Genomic DNA, 12599 nt, shown 5'->3' with positions numbered 1-12599 from the left:
GTACCATCTTCCTCTGAGCTGGGTCCACGTGCATTGGGTAGCACAGTGCGGCCGTGCACGAGCAGCACTGGGGTGGGGAGGAGGAGGGAGAGGCTCCTGGCTTGCCCCTTCCATGCTGATTTCTTCCCCTCTCAGTCACAGCTGCAGCTACAGATGTTGGCGACTGCATGCTGGATCAGCCCAGAGCGCTGTGTGGGAGTGGACAGATGGACCTGCAGGTTGACAAGCTGTTTCCCGAGGGGGAATTGCTGCTCCAGGTATCGTGCCGTACCTCAATCGTTCGGGGTCTTCCCTTGGCTCCCACCATCCCCCAGGCAGCTTGTCCCTGTCTGCTGATCCACATAGTAGATATGGGGCATGTGGTCCCATCTGTGGAGCAAGAGGAGGCCCTGCCTTGCCAGGAGCTGCTTTGCAGACACTGCACTTTGGGACAGGGACCGGTGACGCTGCCTGGCTGGGATGGGTCCCTGTCCTCACTGTTCCTCCCTTGTTTACCACCCCTTTGGTTACACCACAGCGGCTCTGTAGGGGCTGTACCATGATCTGCCACCGTTGAACAGAGCAGGGCTCAGGGGTGTGGTTGTGTCCTCGCAAAGGCGTCAGGTGATGTTTGTGCCCGTAGCTTGCAGGTCTTAGCTGTCACTGAGCCCAAAGCTGGCATTTTTCCTTGAGACCCGCTGCAGCTCATGGACCCAATGTGCACAAGCTCATCCATCCTAACCAAGAGGTGCAGGGGCATTGTACAGTGATGTAGAGAACAATCCCCAATTAGTCTCTGAGGTGGTGGATTCCTTGTGTTGTAGCAAATGCTAAGAGGAGAATGGTGATAGCTGCAGGATAAAACACCCGCCAGGAACTGTTTGCCCTACCTGGGGCATTGAGTGAGCTCCCTAGGAACGTGCCTGGGATGCAAAAAGTCCGGGTTCCGTTTGTAGGCTGTTGCGGGGGAGGAAAGAAGGGAAGATGGGTCTTGGAAGACAGTGGTGGACCAAATCAGTGGGTGGTGGGAGATTTGCTTTGTAGGAAGACCAGTGTGTACCTAATGATACAGCTCTCAATGAACTTCAGAGAAGAAGGAGCTGGTGAATCAGCTGGCTGGAATGCTGTTTGTTTGGCTGCAATTTAAAAATGTAAGCTGGGAGGAAATGGGATAGAAAGGGCCGATGGAAAGGCTGGTTGCTGAGTAAACATCTGGGCACATCAACTTAAAACGCGCTGCTCCTTGGGGTGGCAGGGCAAGTCTGTGTGAGACCTTTTACCTTTCCATGGCTGTGTTCCTGACATTGTGTGTGTCTCTGCTTTCTGGGCCTTGAATCCTCTTCTCCCTTCTTCCAGGTCTCCAAACACTAGCAGACGGATGCTTGGCTCTCCTTAAAGTCTGACTCTGCTTTCAACCCTGCTCCTGCACAGCCTTACATGCAATGCCAGCTGTTATGGACAGGCAGGCGGGTGCGAGCAGAGCCCCTGGCAAGAGCCCCCTCCTGCAGTGGATTTTTCTGAGGCTGTGACTCCTGGGAGCCCAGTGTGACTTCTGGCAATGAAGCCTGGACCACATGGAGTGTCCCATGTGGCCTTCACTCCCAGGAGCAGTCTCAGCTGGCTGCAAGTGTGATAGTCACGCAGGAACAGCTGGAATAATGTGATAGCCAGGAGGGGAGCCAGTGGTTGCCCCAGTTCCATGATGGAGCTGCTCCCAAGTGCTCTCTGGGGGTTTGAGCTGGACCATATGATGGCAATTTGTTGAGCCACCAGAGCATTGGCAACCATGGGTGATTGAAGGCATCTGGAGATCTTAGGAGGTGTTAATGTGACAGAAATCCCCCAGCTGAGCTGCCTGATGTTTTTTCCCCCCCCTCAAAGAGCATTTTAGTCAGATACTGTAATTTGCAGAAAACTCTGACTCAGGGTCCCTTGGGGGCCTGTAGCCCACAAAGGAAAGGGACCGGTTCTGCTGCAAGCTGGATCTGTACAGTATCAGGCAACATGCTCATTCCAGAGGCCTTTCAAATAACCCAAGTTACTAAAAAAAGGCAGTCCACGCAAGCCTCAGTGTTGCTGTAAATGGGGAAGTGCATGAGCTCTGTCAGCCGGCTGCTCCTGCCCCCTCTTTCCATGGGGGAAGAGGGTGAGTGGAGCTAAAGGAGCAGCCGGACCCTTCTCTCCAGCCTGGTGTCACGCAAACGGCATGTCTCCGTGTTTCCCTGCAAGGGCAGCTCAGCGTGGCCCAGCTGGGCAGCGAGGGCAGAGACTGTATTTGTGGCAGGTCCCATCCTGATGCTTATGAGACCCGCTGAGACTTCTGCCCACACCTTGGTTAAACCCCAACTTCCACTTAGGGTTTTCTTTTCCTAATTTCTCTCCTTTCATTCACTAATAAATTAAAACTATTACAGACAAGAGCAGGAGGCAGGAATTACTATCTAGTGCAGTGCTTTCATGGATCTTCACCTTGCCTCTTTTTCTGGGTATTCATTTGGTGCATGAGCTCCCCTCCTGCCACCCTACCTACGATCTGTTTTTTTGAATAGTTTCTCTAATTTGGCATGGGTTTGGTCTTTTCAGGCAAGGAGCTAACAGTTTGGTATGGATTTAGCTGCAAACCATACGTATCTAATTGCAGAGTGCAAAGCAAGAAGTTGGAAGATTGTATGAGCACAAAGATGATGGTATCGAGATCTGGTGGTTTTCTTCTTTTTCTTTTTTATCTTGTCAACTAGAACATCAGCAAGAGAAGAGTAATTTTCCCAGTATGGTGTCTTATAGTGGCAATTCAATGCCAGGATGTATTTGAGGGGGAATGGAGTTTGTTCCTGACAAATGTCTCAAGAGCAACGGGGACTCTTGAAATGTTTGTCAGGAACAAGAACAAAATCAGATGGGAAGAGGTTGTGGTCCTGGGTAATGGGAGACGGATGAGAAGAGGATGCTGTCACCTCCTCGAAGATGTGTCGAAGAGTCCTGCACGCTTATAAGGACCAAGGGCTGTCACATCGGGTATCACATCAGGTGTCACAGATGTGATGTCAGGGCCTTCACAAATCTGGGATCTGACTTTCCAGGTTTTTCCACCTCTTTTGCTTTTAAGGTGGGTGTTGTTTTTAGCTCCACTCCCATCTTTGAATGATAGCAGTGGCTGAGTTTGGTCTTACTTCGTGGTGAGTGTTCACATACCTTTGGAGCTGAGAGCAGGGATCTGAGGGACAGACATATCCCGGTAGTCCTCAGGTGCTAAGGATTAAAAAGCAAGTTTGGGGGGATGATTGGAGAAATTCTGGTGAGAAGACATACAGAAATGCAGAAATAAGCTTGTATAACCCCCTAACTGTAGAACTCAGGGTGAAGAACAGGGCCCAAAGTGTATTTGGAGGTCATCCTTAAAAGGAAAGAGTGGATAAATATGTCAGGTCAGTGACTGACTGCAGTTTGGTTACCATCTCTGAAGGCGTCATTATACTTGAACCAAAGCTATGCTCCTCCTGGAGTCACCAGGCTCTCCTGCGTGGCTCAAGGCGCTTCTTCCCTCTGCGCTGCCTCTTGCTGCTTGTTGTTGAAGTTGTAGGCAGGTTTGTTAGAGGAAATCAGGTCTGCCAGAAGAAAAGCCCTAGAAGAGCATAGCACGTCCTCCCGAAACCTCTCCTTTGTTGGTTCCTTCTGATGCAGGAGGTGCCCTGCTGTGAGAAGACTTCTACAGTGGTTCTAGAAAACATTGTCAGTCCGCCTTTGATCATTGTTCATGGTAACAGTGAGGGACCCCTCCCCAACTAACCAAGGTTAAAAGCCTCATGTGGTCACAAGGTGCTTTCCTTTTTTGTGGGATCTTTGTTGACAAAGAAGGTCCCTTCCCATCCCTGAATGCTGAAGAAACACCTGGAGAAGTTTGTCTTTCAGTAGCTGGATTTGAGCTAGGCAGAGTAACTCTGGGTTCAACTTGTGCTTTCAGGCACTCAACGGATTTATCATCACTGTGACTGGAGATGGCTACATCTTCTACATCTCCCCTACTGTGCAGGACTACCTGGGCTTTCATCAGGTGGGTATCACTTGTTTCTGGCTGTAAGCAGGTGGTTGCAGTCCAGGCCCGGGAAGGAGGTGCTCGTGGCCATACCAGGGCTTTCTTTTCTCTGCTCTCAGCTCCCTTGGGTCATTGTTGATGTGTGTTTTCAAATGAGTCATGTCCTTTGCAGGCTGTGAAAGCCAACAAGCATGCTTGTGGCTTTAGTAAGGAGAGATGAAAGCTGAGCAATGGCAGGCTCTGTATCCTCTTGTCTGTGTGTGTAAGAGGGATGTGAGATTTTTCTCGTATCGTGCTGCTGGGCGCATAGGCTCTCACTTACAGAGGGCTGAGCTTATCTTGCTGGCGAGCAGTGTCAGTGCCCTGAAGTCCTGTGGGTTACATGGGATGCCAAGGAAGAGCAGATCTCTTCCTACATACACCCTGTTACCTCCAGTTCCTCTGATGTCCAGCTCCTTTGGCTGAAGGACTGAGTCAACAGGAGGGTTGTGAGGCTGCTAAACCCATTTCTTTGTATGGGTTCCTGGTGTGCCTGCGGAAACTGTGTTTTCTTCTTTGTCTTCTCTTTGCACCCTTTCCCAGCATGCTGTAGAAGGATCCTCATGGGCTGATGCCCCAAGTCAAAACAGTTGTCAGAGGCAGGGAGTGGTCTTCTCAAAGTACCCGTATGTCTGGTTAAGCAGGAGGTTCTGGTGTGTTTACGAGGGCAGGGACATGGCAGCTGGTGGCCTGAGCTGCCCATGGGCCTGGCAGGTTCATGCTGACCACCACAGCATGCAGGACCAGGGTGGGAAAGGTTGGTCTAAGACGTGGCCATAGAAGAAGAGGACTGTGTTGTGAGACAGGTGATGTGAGGACATCTGCTGTGTGGCCAACCTCACAGACCAGCATCAGCATGTCTGGTTTTCCTGGTGGCTCACTGAAGGAAGATGGTTTGCACTGGGATACAGATTCCCATGGACTTGCATTTAAGAAAAACCTACAAGCCCCTTTTTTTAAAACAGCAAATCCCCCTGCATAAGTCTGGGGGGAAAAAAAATTAGTTTGGTTTGCTCAAAATGTTTTGATCAACCTGAAATTCTTTTTTACATTGATCCTGTGGAAGAAACAAAACTGCTTATTTGCTGAGGGCTAGGGGTGGCCACACAAGAGAGAGATCTTGCGTGCTGTTGCAGACCAGCAATTTGTACCCCACAAATGAATTCCCCTCTGACAGCCCACAGCTTTTCTGGTGTTTCGTCTGAATTTGGTCAAAAGGAGATACTGAAGTTAAGACGTGTCAGGCAAATGATGCAGTGTTCACCCCACAAATGGGGACCAAGGCTTCCCAAAGAGCAGGGCCTCCCATAGCACGGGAGGGTGCTGGAGTTTCAGGATTTCCCATGAATTGCGGTTAAGGATCAGGAGCCAGAGCCAGTGTGGAACTTCCTTGGAAGGGCCATTTCACACCAGGAGAATCTCAGCCTTGCGGGTGTAGGGAACAGGGGGGAAAGCTGCTTAGCTATCACCAGATGACACTGGGGAAACAGGTGGTGTTGACAGTCCTGAGCAGCCAGGGTTACTTGGACACTGCCATTTCTATTGCTTCTGGAAACCTCTGAGCTGCTCCCTAGGCAGACCCACTCTCTGCTCCCTTTCCCTCCTTACTGAGCCGTCCTTCCTAAAAGCAGCCAGTTCCTGGTCCTTGCTCTCCACGTGTCACACAAAGCCAGATGGTTTTTTCCTGTTGTTTACACTCAATCGCTGTGCTTTTAGTACCCACAAATGACAGCCTTCTGCCATGTCTTCCTCCAGATGCCTCTGCCAGGCTGGGCAGGGGGTGACGCTCTTCTCCCCTTGTGTCATTCCAGTCGGATCTCATCTACCAGAGCGTGTACGAGCTGATCCACATGGATGACAGAGACGCCTTCCGCCGCCAGCTGCACGGAGCAGCTGCCAGCACCCAGCATGCTGCCCATGGTGAGTGCCAGGGTAGTCCCCGGTGGTGATCCCTGGGGAGCAGCCAGCCACCTCTGCATGGCCACCCAGTGCTGGGCAACCCTCCTGGTGGTATACATAACCACCATGCACAGCCCTGTGCTGAGGAGCATCCCATAGCCTCCCCCCTGGGACTCACAACCATCCCAGGGGATGGCATGGCTACCTGTCACCAGAAGCAGCCAACAGCAGTGACATGCTGTCTTTCTCTGTGCTGGAGGGATAGGGACACTTCCCCCAAACCTTCTTACTTTTCAGTGTTTGAAATCCTATTTATTTCAGTGGGGGCGGCTTGTTGTCTTGCTCTTGTCCGGGAGGCAAGGGGACCAGAAACTATCATGAACTGATAATTACCCATGGCAAGGTCTTACCCATCTTGTGAAGACCACAGGTTGACTTGAGCAGCAAAGTCTCCAGCAGGAGCAGGTCTGCAAGGCCATGAGCTCGAGGTGTGCAGCTTGGAAAGCTTCATTTTCCCTTTGGTTTCCCAGCCCTTCCTGCTGGCCAGCCACAGCTGGCTGGATGCAGCATCACATCCAGCCCCCAGCACCTCTGCCCCAAGAAACCCTCCTGCATGGAGAGGAGCTTCACCTGCCGCTTCCGCTGCTTGCTGGATAACTCCTCAGGATTTCTGGTAATGCACCCTTGCACCAGGACACCCCTTTGCTCCCAGTGTGTTCCCTTGGGGCCACTTGTGTCCCGTAGGGGTGGGAGCACAGCTGGTTCCCATCACCCTATTTGCTTCACATGCACATTTTCTAATCCCCTCTAAGGCCTTGAATTTCCGCGGGCGCTTGAAATTCCTTTATGGGCAGCAGAAGAAGGCATCAGACAGGTCCCTGCTGGCTCTCTTTGCCATCGCAACTCCCCTCCAGCCGCTCTCCATCCTGGAGCTTCGGACCAAGACGCTGATCTTCCAGACAAAGCACAAGCTAGATTTCACTCCCATGGCCTGTGATTCGCGGTAGGGCATCTCCTGCCTTCCCTGTGGCAAAATCCATGGCTGCAGGTGCTGGACAGAAAGCCAGAGCCCATGGGAGCAGGGCACTTCTGACCCAACTCCTGTGGCATGTTGTCTGATGCTTTTGTCCATCCACTGCTGAGCATTTCTGCAGCCCTCCAGTAACATGGGGAGCAGATTGAACTGGGCACCAGCACTTCTTGGCTCCCATGTTTTAGCCCAGAAACCCTGCATGGGGTTTTGTGGAAAAGGGAATGCAGCTTGACCCAGGATGGAGAGTTGCGCCACCCAAAGTGGGAGACTGGCTAACCGCCTGGGCGCTGGGCAGGGGGTCACGTCTGGCTGGTAGGCTGCAACTGGGTATCCATCCCTGGTGTCACTGGGTTTCTGCACTGTTTCCAGGGGGAAGGTTGTCCTGGGGTACACAGAAACAGAGCTGTGCCGGAGGGGGTCCGGGTACCAGTTTGTGCACGCGGCTGACATGATGTACTGTGCGGAGAACCATGTGAAAAGTGAGTTCGGGGGGGGAGGGGCGATCAGGGTGTGTGCGTTCGTGGGGGCCCTTGCAGCTCACCAGTACAGCTCTGGCCATGCCAGTACTGTTGCTGTTTGGGCCAAATGTCCGGGTCTGGAGCAGCTGTGATAAAGGCTCTTCCCTCCTGGGTGATACCCGCTTGGGGAGTGGGCAGGGGGACAGCATGGCATGTGGCATTGTGTGCTGGCTGCGTTCTGCCTCTTCTGCCCCTGTAGCATGAGCACAAGGGGATGCGCCACATCATGGCATCTTGCCCGTGCTATTTATCTGCTCCCGGCAGAGTGACCATGTCGATGCCATCTCTCTTCTCTCCCTGCCCCAGTGATGAAGACGGGGGAGAGCGGGCTAACGGTTTTCCGGCTGCTGACCAAGAAGGGCGGCTGGGTGTGGGTGCAGGCCAACGCGCGGCTGGTGTACAAAGGGGGCAAGCCCGACTGCATCATTGCCCAGCAGCGAGCCCTGTCGTGAGTATCGCTGGGTCTCCGGTTGCATTTGCCTGCTCTCGGCACACGTGGCCCTGGGGTTGCTTGGGGCATGCGGGGGAAAGGGTGGTTGGGTTGCATGGCTGGCACTTGGCAGCACCTGCCCTCCTGTAGCAGGGGGGATGAGCAAAACAGCTCTGAGAAGGTGGTTGCAGACACACTTAATGCTGCCTGGGGTGAGCTCTGGACATGCTGCCCTTCCCTGAGCCATGCAGACCTCCCCATGGGCTCCCCAGAGCCCCGGTCCTCCACCAGCAGCATCACAGCCAGCCCAATCCAGCACCTCTTTCCTCAGAAAAGCCAGGGCAGGGCTGTGAGCTCCTGTCTCACTATTGGGAGGGTGGTTTTGTCTGGCCCAGAGAAGGTGCTCGTGCTGTTTCCATCTCTTTTTCCCTCCACCCTGAAGGAATGAAGAAGGGGAGGAACATCTGCGGAAGAGAAACCTGCAGCTGCCTTTTAGCTTTGCCACAGGGGAAGCAGTCTTATACGGGAATGACCTTCCTGAGTTCCTGGATTCCTTCCAGGCTAAGGAGGAGTTGCAGACACAAGCAAACTCCCACTCCAACCAGTGCTCAGTAGACCCCAACTCTCTTCTTGGGGCCATGATGAAGCAGGATGCATCCATATACATCTCCCACGCTGATAACACGCCTCAGTTCTCCTTGCCAGATCTCATCACTGAGCCTGATGGACTGAGCCATCGTGAGGAAGTTGGTGATGCCAAGGAGGACAGCAACTCCCTTCTGGTTGTTATCAATACCCTCTTTGAGAAGAGTGAGGTGGATGGAAACATCTGCCAGAACCTCCAGAGCCTCAACATGGACAATGCAGAGCTGCAGCAGTGGGAGGAGGCTCTGCTCAGCCTGGGTGCAGAGCAAGAGCCATCAGCTCAGGAGGTTGGTGAGAGGCCAGGCACTGAGATGACCTCCTATGCGGAGCAGATGCTCCTCAGGGAGGATGCTGGGAAGAGCATGGACTTCCCACGCTGCAGTGCATCACCCCGTAATGAGGAAAACAGTGCTGTGGCTCACTTCCAACACTGCTGGGCAACTAATTCGGTGTTTCAAGCCCTTCCACAGCCCCAGGCACCTGGTGCACAAGGCCAAGATGCTGCGGTCTCTCGAGTCTCTGTTACATCTGAGGTCAACTCTGCTCCACCAAAACAGCAGGTCCCGGCTAACTCAGCTGGGCTGGTCGGGGGAACTGTTCTGGATTTCCCAGGCTTGAGCAGCAAGCACTCTGCAGCACTTCAGCTGTCAAACCTGGGACAAGTGCTTCAAAGAGAAGTTACCACCTCTGCTCCTGTAGATAACACTATTCTGGATGATCAGAGCCAGCCCGAGTGTGAGCTGGTGAGCTCAAGCTGCCCACCTCCATTGCACTCCAACGCGCTAGTGACTCGGTGGCACAATGTCCCAGTCCAGGCAAACCCAGCCAATGCTTTGGGTCACAGTGCTTCTCCTGGATGTTGCCTGTCAGAGACTTGGATGGCCACAGCTCCAAAACAGCTGGAAGCAACAGGAACGCACCTGGAGTCACAAACTCTGCTGAGTGGCAGCCCTGAGTGTCCCCTGGGGCCTGGGCTATGGCTCCTGCCATCCCAACCTGCCCCTTGTCCTGCACAGAGCTTCCATGAGTCCTTGTTCTCTGGGGCTGGGGACTTCCACAGTGAGGAGGTTGCTCTCCCTGCGCGAGCCTCAGCACCTTTAGGAGTCAGCCAGCTGCCAGGGGATGGTGGCTGCCCCAAACAGTCCCCAATACTCCCCCCAGAGCCCAGCTTTTCTTGGGAAGGGGAGCAGGACAAGTGGTTCATGCAGCACCAGCCATGGCTCCTGCGATCTGGGGCAGCTCCTCGGAGATTCGGTGGGGCAGGTCTGGCACAACACAGCGGGCTCTTGTTGGGGTCCGGCACAAGTCCCAGCGCCCACCAGATGGACCATGTGTTGCTGCCTGAGTCCCAGCACAGACATAACGTCTTTGGACATGAGAGTGCCTTTCTGAGGGATGCCTCTAAAACATCCCTTCCCCAGCAGCTGGGTGCTTCACCTTGCCCTGATGAGAGTCACCCTGGAGCTTCATGTTCCTCACAGGGCTCGGGTTCAAGATGCTCATCAGCTCTCCCTGCGAAGGTGGCTGCAGGAGTGCCCCCCTCCTCTGAGCAGGGTCCTGGCTTCCCATCGGCATCCTTTGTAGGCAGACAGCCGCTCTGTGCCTGTGAGGTCCAGCTCAAGGTGAGGTGCGAGGGCTGCAGGACCTGAGGGCTATACCGGCTGCCACGGATGGAGCAAGGGAGGATGCTGAGAAGGTGCCAGCACAGCATCGGTTGGGGGCAGCCTGTTTTGAAGCCTCACTGTGAACTAGGAGCCACACCTTGAAAAGCCACCAGCAATTACAAGCTCTGCTGGCTGTGCACACCTGTGAGTGGTGCCCCATGCTTCCTGCTCACTCAGGATTTTGTCTTCCAGTGCCTGAGATGAGGTGCCCTAGCAGAGCTTCAGGCGGCCTAGGATGAAGTGTTTTTTGTTTTCCCATGAGAAGTCTGACAAACCTCCCTGCTGGCAGGGCTGCATCTCCCTGAAAGACCCCCTGCTCACCAGTCCATGCTTTCCTGGCACCCTCTTGCAGACACACCTGCTGGACTTACAGGCACCACAGCACTGAATTGCAGTTTCTTGATGCTGCATGGTCTCCTCATCACCTGTGTGTGGACCACCCTTGTCATGTTGCTGTTTGGTCCCCTGTATCATCTTAGCCTGCCTGAGCCCCTTTGCTCTGCTCCTTGCTCCCTCTCTCCTGTGCTCTCCATCTCCTTTCCTCCTCCCAAGCCCCAGTTCCTTTGAAAAAGGTGGTGTTACCAAGCACTTTGAGAAGCTCAGCAGCATTTGAAGGGTCTCCATGGGAGGTGGAGTTGGTGAGAGCAGAGGCAGCTTGGGATTTTGGGCTCCTCAGCAGCTTTTCCAGGGAGTTTGGGAGAGGCGGGTACCAGGCTGTAACCTTCCCTTACAGCAGTGTGGGGAAGGTCCAGCCAAGCTCCCCTTGGCTTTTTCATGGGCTTGTCCTTGCCTTGCTGTCCTGTGCTCGCCAGTGCCATCGGATGGAGGAACAATGGGGTTTACTCCTGCAGTTGCTCAGTACAGCGTGGTTTTGCCCAAGCAGTGAGAAATAAAGGGAAGCGATGCAGGGACTGCTGTCTGCCTTCAGATCAACTTTGTGCTCTTTAAACTCCTGGAGACCAGCAAAACCACTTTGAATTCACTTTCTTTTGTATTTCTTAAACTACGGTGTGAATTTTTTTTTTTCCCCGCTACAGTGCAAATTCTCCCAGATCCATCAGGGAAAACTGATAGAAAAAGCAATGTGGGGGGAGAAAGGGTTTGATTCAAGACCAGATGTGGCAAGCCAGCTTGGTCAGAGTGGTTGGGGACCTCCACATCATTCTCCCCTTGCACCTGTCTCCCTGAGCATCACATCTGCCTCTCACACCAGTGTTAAGCCAAGTAAGTAAAATTGGGTAATTAGTGCAGGGCTAGCGCAGCAGCAGGCCTGCAACGTGTCCTGGTGTGGAGTGGCCTCATCTCCTTGGGTCTCTTTGTGTCCTGCTTTGCCTTGCTGTACCCGGGCTCCTGGGGCTGCTGACAGGGCAGGATGGGGCTCAGGAAGGCTTGAGCTCCTGGCTGCAGTCTGGGAGCAGAGCGATGCTGGAAACAGGCTGGACCCCTCTGAAGTGGCCTGGAGGAGCATCTAGGATGGGGCGAAGAGCTCACTGGCTGCGATGGGGAGCCTTACAAATCAGCGGACCCAAAAAAGCAGCAGGATGGATTCTGCTCACCAGCCTTTGCTGTCCTGGCACCTGTAAGATGATGTAAAGCAGTGCATGGCCCAAGCCAGGGGGTCCCGAGGGCTTGCAGCCCTACCTTGGGGAGGGGGTACCCCACCAGGCTCTGCTGGTTGGGGCCGAGACAGACCCCTGGTGCTGTGTTACTTGTGTCTTTTCTCTTTATACCTTGTGTATGTGCATGTAGCGTCTATTTTCCTGGTAGTGTCTCATTTTACGCTTTGTGATTTCTTTGTATTGCTGTTGGCAGATGGATGATGCTGAGGAGAGAAAGATGTCCTGAAACTCACCCCCTGCCTTTGGTTATGTATTAAAAGGCGATTTGCTTTGTATAGTGGTGATGGTTTGTTTTGACCTGACATGGTGTCTCCATTTCCCTCTTGACTGAGCAAGTATTTGAAAAAGCCTGTTTTCAGCTTAGCCCCAGGTGTGATTTCTCTGGGCTTTGGCTGAAGGAGTCAGACAGTCCCAGCTCCCCCCTCCTTCTCCTGCGCCCAGGGAGACACAGGGCTGGGACCACAGATGGTGAAGGGCTGTGCTTTGCCTTGTGCAGGGCGATGTTGGGGAGGAATGTAGCCATATGGACACCCCCTGATGTTACAGGCAATGAAAACACAGGTTGCTGCCCTGTGTGTTTGTGCTCTGACCTTGCCTGGTGCCTGGCCCTGTCCCCGTATGTGACTTGGTGGAGCGTTTTATGAAGGACAGGGCTGGGGGGATGATGGCTGGTGCATGTACACACCCTTTGCCTCCAGGTGAGCATGCAGCTGTGTGTGCCTAACCCAGGGTGGGTGAGT

The 12599-nt window shown here is 53.6% G+C and overlaps 1 protein-coding gene across 1 annotated transcript in view; it reads left to right on the top strand.

Annotated features, from left to right (window-relative positions):
- LOC141746608 (uncharacterized) overlaps positions 1–12132 on the top strand; it is a 29909-nt gene extending 17777 nt beyond the window's left edge. Inside the window, exons 3-10 of the mRNA XM_074595450.1 lie at positions 136–257; positions 3941–4030; positions 5863–5971; positions 6481–6623; positions 6763–6953; positions 7353–7462; positions 7808–7949; positions 8374–12132. Coding sequence (XP_074451551.1) covers positions 136–257; positions 3941–4030; positions 5863–5971; positions 6481–6623; positions 6763–6953; positions 7353–7462; positions 7808–7949; positions 8374–10225 — 2759 coding nt within the window. The 3' untranslated portion in view covers positions 10226–12132. The remainder of the gene's footprint in view (positions 1–135; positions 258–3940; positions 4031–5862; positions 5972–6480; positions 6624–6762; positions 6954–7352; positions 7463–7807; positions 7950–8373) is intronic.
- Positions 12133–12599: the final 467 nt, after the last annotated feature.

The sequence above is a fragment of the Larus michahellis genome, chromosome 7, assembly GCF_964199755.1.
Source record: "Larus michahellis chromosome 7, bLarMic1.1, whole genome shotgun sequence".
In the NCBI taxonomy this organism is placed as follows: Eukaryota; Metazoa; Chordata; class Aves; order Charadriiformes; family Laridae; genus Larus; species Larus michahellis.
This window is presented reverse-complemented; position numbering and strand designations above follow the sequence as displayed.